General features: G+C 37.4%; 1 protein-coding gene across 5 annotated transcripts in view; it reads right to left on the bottom strand.

The window, feature by feature from the left end:
• The window catches only part of MAP3K9 (mitogen-activated protein kinase kinase kinase 9), a 132938-nt gene that overhangs the window by 97583 nt on the left and 24713 nt on the right, over positions 1-10642 (bottom strand). For all 5 annotated transcript variants that reach the window (XR_003538127.1, XM_027707596.1, XM_027707590.1 and 2 more), the window contains exons 3-4: positions 8160-8340; positions 708-856 (exon numbers count right to left, since the gene is read on the bottom strand). Coding sequence is in view for 4 of the 5 variants with exons in the window: in XM_027707596.1 (XP_027563397.1) it covers positions 708-856; positions 8160-8340 (330 nt within the window). In the remaining variant the exon portion in view is untranslated. The remainder of the gene's footprint in view (positions 1-707; positions 857-8159; positions 8341-10642) is intronic.

Here is a 10642-nt window from a genome sequence, read left to right as displayed (position 1 = left end):
GGAGAGAGGGAAGGAGAGAGGGAAGGAGAGAGGGAAGGAGAGAGGGACAACTGAAGCTAAGGAAACAAGCAAGTTGTTGCAAAGGCCGCAGGGAAGGACACATAAGTACACTCCGAAAGCTAGCTCACACAATCCTTAATAACTACAGCAGCTCTGATGAGATAGTCCTATATTTCTTTCATCTCTATGTAGCCCACCGTGGGCATGAACTGTCTCCCCCTACAAAGCAGAAAATAACATCTTTCTGACTGAAAATATTCGTTGTTTTGAAATGTCAAAGTCACATTTAAACCCTCTACCTGAAATGTCAGTAGGATAAAGTTTCATTTCAAATCACTGCCTAGCACGATGTTCAAGCTATGAATTTTAAAACAAGTTTAAGACTTCAAACTAGACCAAAACATGAAGTTTTGGTGTTGGTGAGCCTTCGCTACTAGAAAACAAGCTAGATGATAACAGCAATAGTCCCCATTTTCCTATAAAGTCAGTTGATTAAAAAAGGCACAGAAATTTCTTTCGCTACTCTGGTAATAGAGGAACTGTCACAGCACATTAACAGCCAAGCCTGGCTCCCATAATAACCTGCACCACTGAATAAAGCCATTTGAGAAATCTGTGCTCTTGGGTATCAAAACCAACACAAAGAAGCAGTGCTCAACAGCGCTCTAGAAACAGCACAAACCACACTCACATCACAGCTGGCTTACCTTCCATGAGTTTGGCAAAAGGCTCTGGACATGTGGAAGGGATTGGAAGGGCAAGTTTATTCATGGCAACACCGTATGCTACCGCAAGACCATCAATTCCTCGGAATGGAACTTCTCCTGTTAGCAGTTCCCAAAGCAGCACACCATAACTACCAGGAAGAAACAGAAAAGAGAGCAGGTGTTTGACTTACACACATTCTTTGTTAAGCAACAAGAAGGTACCTGAACCTATAAAAGTGAGTCTGGTATATTAAAGAAATTGCAGTTTTCTGGACAAGCTTATCACGATTGCCAATCTGGTGATGTGCCTTATTTGAACTGCCTTTTTTTAATAAGTCTAAATAAGATGCCATTTTCACCTTTTAGACAAAAATAATTTTCTCTCTAAAACTTGGAACAATTGAAAACCATAAATCTTCTAAGTAATTTAGCAAGTTTCAAAGCAGTACCTCTCAAAACACTTAAAAATGTGAAGGGGGGTTGTTTGGCGGGATGTTATTTTTAAAAATAAGTAAAAAATACTTCTTCAGAATTAAGTTGTTCTTAAGATGTTCCATGAAATATTAACTATGAAGTTATGGAAATAGTTTTAAGACTGTTCTCCCCCTAAGTATACGACGAACATCCTCAGAATATTTTCTCTACTTCTAGGAAACCCAAACCAGAATCTGCTTCTTCACACTTGGTGACCTCACAGGTTTTTCTTTCATTGGTCTATCTGTCCTACTCTCTTCTGAACCCATTTACCATCCACTATGTTCTGTGGTAGTGAACTCCACAAATTTAATGATGCATTGCCAAAAAATACTTCTGTGTATTTGTTTTGAGCTTGTCACTTGGTAATTTCATTTGCTTCACCGTAGTTCTTTCAAAAAAAGAAAGAGTGAACATACGCTCCCCTATTAGCTCCTTCCATGCCATCCATGATTTCACAGGCTCCCATGCATCCTGTCTAAATCACCTTCTTTCCAGACCCCCAAATCCTAATCTAGCTAAATCCTAATCTAGTTACTATCCCAAACAGAAGCCATTTCATATCTTTCATTGACCTTGACGTCTTCTGTTGGAAAGAGCAACATCACAAAGTTTTAAAGATACAGGGAGAGGCACAAATGGTACTGCTTTAATTTCCTATTAAATTTCAATTTGCTACTTGCTTTTCTGACTCTTTACAAAATGAGCTAGATTACCCACAGTAGCTCCAATACATTTTTACTGACTCATCATAGTAAAATTTAGTGCCCGTCATCGTACATATGAAATTCTCCCATGGGTACTACTTTGTATTTATTACCATCTATTTTATCATTCATTATAATAAAACTTTTCCTCAGCTCTCTGCAGTAGATTAGTTTTTCTTAATCCTGAATAACTCGGTATCATCAACCATGATACCTAGCCATTTACTGGGGGTTTTTTTCAAATCACTTATGATTGCGTTGAACACAGAATTCTCCACCAACATAACTGATTTATTCCTTTAGTAATTAAGAATTGACTAGTGACAGGAAACAGACTTGCCCTCTTTTCCCACATTAATTTACTTTCTTTAAAAGCTTTTGATGAAAGATTTTGTTTAAAGTCTTTATAAATCCAAATATAATATAAGCAATCTTACCACTTATCCACACACTCAGTAACTCCTTCAAGCATTTTCACAAGGTATTATATTTTCTTCTATAAAAGCTGACTCTTCCCCAGATATGCTCATATGTCCACTAGCTCCCTGCTCTTTAGTGCTGTTTCTACCATTTAGAAGAACTGAAAATCATACTTGCTAATCCTCAGGAAGCTCTTTTAAGACTTGTCACCATGTTTGCTGCCTTCCATTTTTCTGGTACTATAGCAGCTTTAAGCAACAGACTACACAGGACAGCTATTAACTCAGCTGACTCTCATGTTTTGTAGAAATCTTTGGTATTACCGTAAATCTTAGCAATTTGTTACTGCTCATTTTATCAGTCAGTTTTAACACCTCTGTGGACTGTACTTCAGTAAGATATGTCCTCTAGCTTGGCTCCCTTATAGAGAAATTTTCAGCTTAAAAAGTCTCTTTGCTCCATTCTGGCAGACACAAGTCGCTAAGGTTTTTTTCTGTTACAGCCTCATCTTCTTTGCTTTCTTACATCTTGGTCACCTCTGGGCTGTATGCTCTCCTGCAGGGTTCTCACCTGTACTGCATTTGAAAGCAACTGATTTGGTTCTATGCTTTAAGACTCTCCCCAAAACCCTTTTATCTTCTTAAGTGTTTTATGTTCAACTTGCCAGAGCTTAAGCCCATGCCTAATTTTCCTCATTGGATACAGATTCAACTTTTAGAAGGATATCTTTCAGAAGTCTCTTCTACACTGCCTTTTTCATTTTTTAAAGCCTTTCCTACACATTCACTCAGAGATTTAACAAGTGTCCTTAAAAGGTATCCATGTTCTGTGTTCTCTTTTCATTGTTTTTACACAAAATTCCCAATGTTGTTATTAATCTCCTTGAGATTAAACACTGCTTTAATGGACTAATTTTTCCTCATTGCTCTTGGAAAGATATCGAATCTAAGTACACATAATTTGGACCATGTCATACTGTACAATCTTGAAGGCTTCATAAGCACACTTGAAGACCAAATGAAAAACTGCTGTTCCTCCTACAAGCTCCTTAAATAGCTGCTCCATGAAACAGTCATTTCTGAAGCTAAAAGATTAATCTTTCCTTGTTTCAAAGCAACAGTTGCCCTATCCACTTGGGAGCACATTACCACAACCTGTATTTTTGCAATCTAAGCAAAAGGACCCTACCAAGTCCTTAACATTCACTGTAACTGCTGCCACTTTAGTTGAACATCCTTATCAGTACTCTTCCTATTTAGATATAGGACTTTAGTCACTAATGATTCCACCTTCGCTGCTAACACAGTTAGTTCGCTTTATTCAGCAAAGTATATTTTTTCACCTATACAATATTTTGCATTTTTTTTGTATGTAATTCATATTCTTGATATTGTAATTTATTACTTCTTCCTGCCTCAAGAGCCTTATTTATAAAAAACTAACTAGAGTTAAGGAGTTCCCATTTTCTTTTTTGTCCTTCTAGGATTAATAAGCACTCAAAGAAAATGAATACTGGACTGAATGCATATTTGGACTGTCTAAATCTAATTGATCATTCATGTTACTCTTCAGTTTGGATATGACTCTTGGTAGCAAAAGGTAGTAAAAACTAACAAACGGCTGTATTATTACTTTACCACTAGTATTGGATAAAGCACTACTGATGTGCTCAAAGCACTTCTTCCACAGAGTCAATTTTAAAGGACAAAGGAATAGAGAGATTGGTGTTTCTTCTAATGTGACACTGTATGTGCATATTGCAGGAAAGGTCACTTTGCTTCTGATAAAACCGAATGCCACCTCTTCCTCACATACTTACAAGTACGTTGCTGAGAATACTGCTTCCACAGAACTAGGGGAATACTTCTTTGTGGCACTTGAACAACAGTAATCCCAAGCGATTAAACAGCAAGAGAGGTGCTGAACAGAGTGCTTTCCATTAACTCTCAAGCAGAAAATTGGGAAGTACAAAGGAAAAAGCCAGAGTCAGAAAACTTATGCAAAAAAAAAAAAAAGGCATAGGAAGAAAGAAACAAGGGCACCTACTCATTCTCAGCAGGGAGAAAGAAAAACTGATCAAGCTCATTTATTTTTCCAACACCCAGTAGTAATTTTTGGACTTTAATTACAAAATGAACCATGTGATACAGACCATGCATCCAAGTCAACTGACACTTGTGTGAATAATTAACCATCTTTCAGTGATCCAGTAATCCCTTAAACCATTTAACATCAGGTTCAATCCTACACACTGGATTTTCATGGTGAGGGAGGCTGGAGGTCTGCAGGATTTCACATGTGATTTTGCCACCTCCCTTGTTAGTCTGTGAACTTATAAAAAAAAAAAATCAGTAATTTCTTCTCACTGATATTGTTCCATGGCATTTGTACCATTGGTTTCTCTTCTCCATCTCTCTAGGTTCAATACATTCCCTAGGTTTCAACACAAGGAATTATCAGCCCAACGAGGAGACCCCAGTTCCCACAGAAACTAGAACGTTACTTTTGTTAAGAGACAACCCCACAAACCTCATTACATTTTAATGGCTATTAGCAGTTAGCATTTTGCGTGTTATCGAACTGGCAGTTCCAGAGCTGACATTTTTTGCCCATTTCACATCAGTCAGTATGCTTCTCCCGGGTGAGCTTCTACTAACACTGCTAGTCAGCACTTACTTGCCAGGTACTGAAGTCTTGCCAGTGCTTCATTACACACAGGGAATTACAAAAGCCTACCATCAGTCAGTTGTAGATGGAAGTACTTGACTAACACTTGATTAAAACAAAACATTCTAATGATTGAAGTTTCTACACGCAGCACTAAATACCTCAAACTTCCTGATCTGCTAATCTGATGATTTTAGCTAGTGCTAGTATTGCATTTCCAAATAACAATTAAATTCCCAATTATTTCACTGGTGTCAGAATAGATACATCTTAAAAGCATCTAACTTGAGGAACACAGGGAACTCAGAGGAAGGTTGTATGGTGCTTTTATATTCCACATACCAATCATACTGACAATGACTGTCTTTTAAGCAGCACAAGTAAAAAATTAGGTGTATTTCTTGTTTGCTGCACATTTAAGCAGTCAAATTACAGGGAAATTTGATTTATATGCCTACTAACATTAGCTTGCTGTATAGTACTGGATAAGATGCAATATCCAGACTTCAACTTCACCCCTGCAAATCCAAAGCAAATCTAAATACATAAATAGATTTACAGGAACTGACTTATTTAAATAAAACTGTGGCTTCTTTGTCCTCTGCACAATATAAGCACAAGGTTTCTACTGTATATCTAAAGCTTTCAGGTACAGAACAGCAAAATTCACAGTAACAAGTTTCCACCAGCAAGTTTTACTAGGTACTGGTAATATTAATAGGCTTTACAGTGGCCCAGACCCTGCTGACAGATACCAGTGTGTGGGGCCATTCCTCACTCTTTGAAGTTTTTTGCCAACCCTACTTTACAGTGGGACATAAAAAACATTTTGAATTTTTTAAATGGAGCTTGATACATGTTTTGAAAGGATGAAGCAGTTAGTTATGATAAGACTGACTCAGGAAATTGCAGTCCTAGCAAGCATCTTCTTCAGCATCTTCTTCACCTGTTTTTGCAGTGATAACCCAAGCAGAACAAGATCCTTTTTCAATGGCTGGGCAACAATTCAGCCAGCAGTATTATTCTAACAAGCTTTAGAGAAAAGGTGTTGAAATAAAAGGGTTTGTGAATATTAGAGAGACAGAGACAGCCAATTCTCTTGATGCTGCACAGATCAACAGTAAGGTTGTCAGGTAAAAAAACTCCCAATGACTCCAATGATTAACCAAGAGGTTGAACTGGACAAGAGGAAGGGCAAGTCTAATAGGATAAGAGAGTTCATCCTGTTAAGAATTTCAGGTTGCATCCTTGGGTGGGGATAGAATTTATTACACAAGTCCATGACTGCTTTTGTAAAAGCTAGTGCTTATCATCATTGACACACTAGTAGTGACTGCACTGGAAAGTATTTGTCCTCTGTATACACCCCTCAAACATCATGTTCTTTTCAGTTTATTTAACTATGAATAGAGGTTTTAGCCACCCAGGAGAAAAGGCTTCTTCAGAGATAGCATATAAGTTCTCTTAATGGTGATGACACTCTGTTTAAGGGAGAATACTGTGAGGAACTCAACCTAGTTTCAAGGCAAGACTGGTAACTATAACAAGAGAAAGCAATGAAGGAATCTTAAAAGTAGAAATAAAGCATTCTCGAAATGAACAAATCATTTAAGTTATATACAATCCTTAAGTCCTGACGTGATTCACAGTTCGTAAGTCAATGACCAAACTGGTACTTTTGCACAGCTATAGAGGCACTTGTGCTACCTTCACAAAAATCATCAACCAACCAATTAAGTCTTACCTTTTTTAAAATGAACACATACTGGTACAGAACATCTACTGATCTGTTCACAGCATGCCTGGATTACAATTACAATTACAGCGAAACTGTTTCCCCTTTGCCTTCTCCCTTTCCCTCAGGTTACCCTTAAAGGCCATTCCTGGCACAGTTTCAGGGAAGAGCAAGTTGAGGTTGGAGCTTGACAAGCTGTGTACAAACCAGAACTGTCATCATGTACACAGAAAGGTGCACAGCCCTGAGATTTTTCACTTCTCTCAGACTTCACTCAGAATAAAAGCCTGGTTCTTGCTCAGTTTGTCTTAGATTAACTACAGAGGTTACCCCATTTCATTACAGAGTCAGAATTTTACCCACTATTAGTGTGCAAAATATAAGTTCACAGACTTATCACAAAGCAATATCTATTCAGCAAATCTGGATAAGGAAAATGAAAATCCCCACACCAAATCTCTGCCATAACAGCCAGGCAATTCTGCCAGCTGGGATATTCTTTATCCTGACTGATTTCACAGTATGTACTCACTTGTGCGAGAGCATTACTGGCCAGCAACAGAACCACACTGCTCTGAAGATGAAGTCACCCTGACATTTCAACACGTCTTTCTCCACAAGAAAAACAAAATGCTTGCTAATTCATCTGTTTCAGATGTTCAGTACTAATTCTAAGTCATCCAGCACCCAGAAAAGTCACTGTCCTAGAGCTATTTACTGAATTCTTTATTTACTAATTCACTTAATGGCGGTATTCAAACTCAGCTTCTGGAAGTCTGTGGGCTGACTGTCACACTCCTTCCCACTAAATTAATTCATTCACAAAAATCCCAGTGCATGAATGGAAAAGACAATATATACGTGTAAGTTACTACTTATGGATTGTGTACTCAGACAGGCCTAGAGAAGAGATTTATTACCCTATGAAAGACTAGAAGGGTGGAAATCATTAATAAGAATAATGAAAGTGAAAAACATCACATTTGGATTGAAACTGCATGGGGAATTCAATTAAGTACAGTGTGCTCGTGTATAGGTACATCAGTGACAGATTACTACCAAAACATAAAATTATCTTACTATTGGTAAAACAGTAAAGTACTTCTCAAATGGTATTATGGCCTTTGATTATGTCAGCCAACAGCCAAATAAGCACAAAAAGTTTAGTTTAGATAAAGCAGAGGGGATTTGATTATAAGTCCCAAAATTATCTGAATGCAAATTTATAGAACAACAAAAATTTAGAGGCATGCAGTAGCTGATCCACCACTTTCTATAGTAACAGTAAGTCTGAGATAAGTCTAACAGATGGAAAGCTGATGGATAAAGTTTTCTTAAGACCTGAATTTTAATATTTGGTTCACCATTACTCATTCTTAAACATAAAAGAGGTTTCCTGGCAGGTCTAGTTACTCTTTAGCATCCAATTGCTTAATGCCAAATCAATACCTCCAAACATCGCTGCCTTTGGAGAACATGGAGGAGCGGATGACCTCAGGAGCCATCCAGGCATATGTTCCAGCTGCGCTCATTTTGGTAGTTTTATGCCATTCCCTGGCCAAGCCGAAATCCGTGATCTTCAACATCTTGTTGCTCAGATCTCCATTTTCCACCTTTTCGAGTATCAGTACTGGAGAAAAGGGAAGGGGGGGAATAAAAGGTATGCAGAGTAAAGCTAGTATTTATGCAAAAAAGAGTCTCCTGGAGATCTCCCAAATTTCAAGATTCTCCCTAGCTTTTAGTTATTCAAACATATCATACCCCATTACAAGTTATTTCAAGCTGATCCCTTCATCTGACAACTGAAGAGCTGTCTAGCAAATAACTTCAAATTTAACAAAAGTACCAAGACCCAGAGAACAAATACATAATAACATAATTATTTAATAAAGTGCCTAGTGCTCTGTATAATAATTCTCTGCTAAGAGGAAGTGAACCACTGTAACTTCTAGAAATCCAGATAAGGGAAGACATTCCCTAATTAATCCTCTCTCAGCAAGCCAGTAATAGCATCTTTTTCTTGAACTGCTTAGAGGACTTTTTTTTTAAATCCAGATACACACACAGGCTGGATATGCCCTTCATTTAAATGTATTAGGAGTGGAAGCTCTATGCATAATTTTTTTTTAAAGTCACAATTGAAAAAATACATTTATGATTGGTAATAACATGCCCAATTCCAGATTTCATATACACTACCACAGATTCCCTCTCCCATCATTATTAAGCTACTTTTTGGTTAAGCTGCCAAAGTTTCTATCTAGTCTCAGTGGCAGAGGAATCTAAACCCAAGAACTCCAAAAAAACCTTGAGGCAGAACTCCAGAATGTTTTTTAGCCAGCAAGTTGTACTGTCACACCACTGGGAAATGGGTGTAAACTAGAGGCCAGAAGTATCCACTCTGCTTTAGCAGCATTTCATTATCCTCTTTATCTTAGTGTAAAGTGACCACACAGGTTGTGCCAGCCATGTAACATCAAGCAACAGATTATAAGAGGGCACTAAACTTCCATAACTAATGCAACCATAAGCCTGTGAAAGAATTTTCAGCTTCTTTGTCAAGGACCACAAAGTAAAAATATTTGTATTACTATTAGTCCAAAGACCTCACAGCAAAGATCATCAAGCCAGTAATATACCGTCATCATGCTGCTACTCCGTTTTAATGTCATTACACACTCAGGTTCTTAGAAAACACGAGGGTGTTTTTTTCCTTTTCTATGTATGCATGAATTAAAAAACAACTCAAAAAAATAAACAAAAGAAACCTTGCAACAACCCACAACCACAGAATCATGGATCATAACAAAACCTACAAAAAGCAAAACTGCTGCAAAAATTACTGAACATATAAAAATCATCTTCAGGACCACTTTTATCAGTCCATGAAAAGACTCAAGTATCAGTTTCAAGCTAACACAGCTTTTTTTGGGGGGTGGGGGGAGGGGATGTAGGAAGGAGAAGGAAGAGGAATCTTGCATTCAGTTTCATACTTTCCTACAATAATCAGTAGGAATTCCCATGAAATAAAAGCCTGAAGCGTTATTTGGACCCTTCTGCATAATAAGTAGCACACATCTAAACGTTAAAATACTGCACTTACTTTTACTAAAGTTAAACAAATTGTCTGTTCTTTGAAAATTTAAAAAATCAGTTACTCTTTCTACATGGCTTCAGAATTCACAAAATACTACTTCAAAGGTTGTTGTGGGCCAACTCAAGCTGTGAATAAATTAGACCTATGGTTAAGCTCTTGGGTCTTGCTTCTTTTGCAAAATTCCTTTCTAACATGACTGAATGCTCTATTTTCCTAATTGCAGAAGAAAGAGGAGACTGAGGCCTTCATTTGGGCAAAAGCATATGCATTTTTAGAGCAACACTTCAATGTAGAATAAAACCACCACAAGAAATCAAGGAACAGAAGGCAGCTTCCTTTGAGCCTCTTCTTCTAGTAAGGCTAACATTTTCCCTTCTTTCTAGCAGATGAACTACTAAGAGAAATTGCCTACAAGTCATTCATTGATTACAAAGTGAAAAGCTCTCAAAGTGAAAAGCTTACTAGAACATACATATTATTTCTTCTTCTAGCACACACCCATTTTGCCCAAAGAGCTGTCAGAATAACAAAATCTAATTTTAAATTTAAATGCAGTAATACAGAGATATACAGTGATGTTATAAAGGCAAAGTAAAACTCTGAAACGAGAAAGCATGGGTTTGGGTTTTGTTGTTTGTTTGGTTTTGTTTTTTTTTTCCTTTCCTCCATAAGCACAATGAGGAACAACCAAATGTATTTTTCACAAGGTACATCATATTCTGTCTGAATGAGCTCAATAGCAGGACAGAGCACCATGTACCACAGTTGGTTTGTACATACCTTCCAAGTAGGAGGTTATTTAAATTTAATTACCTTGATTTGCACTAAGTTCTAA

The sequence above is a fragment of the Neopelma chrysocephalum genome, unplaced genomic scaffold (genome assembly GCF_003984885.1).
Source record: "Neopelma chrysocephalum unplaced genomic scaffold, ASM398488v2 Primary Assembly neopelma1_24, whole genome shotgun sequence".
Lineage (NCBI taxonomy): Eukaryota > Metazoa > Chordata > Aves > Passeriformes > Pipridae > Neopelma > Neopelma chrysocephalum.
The sequence above is the reverse complement of the archived record's forward strand: the minus strand, read 5'-3'. Positions and strand labels throughout refer to the sequence as shown.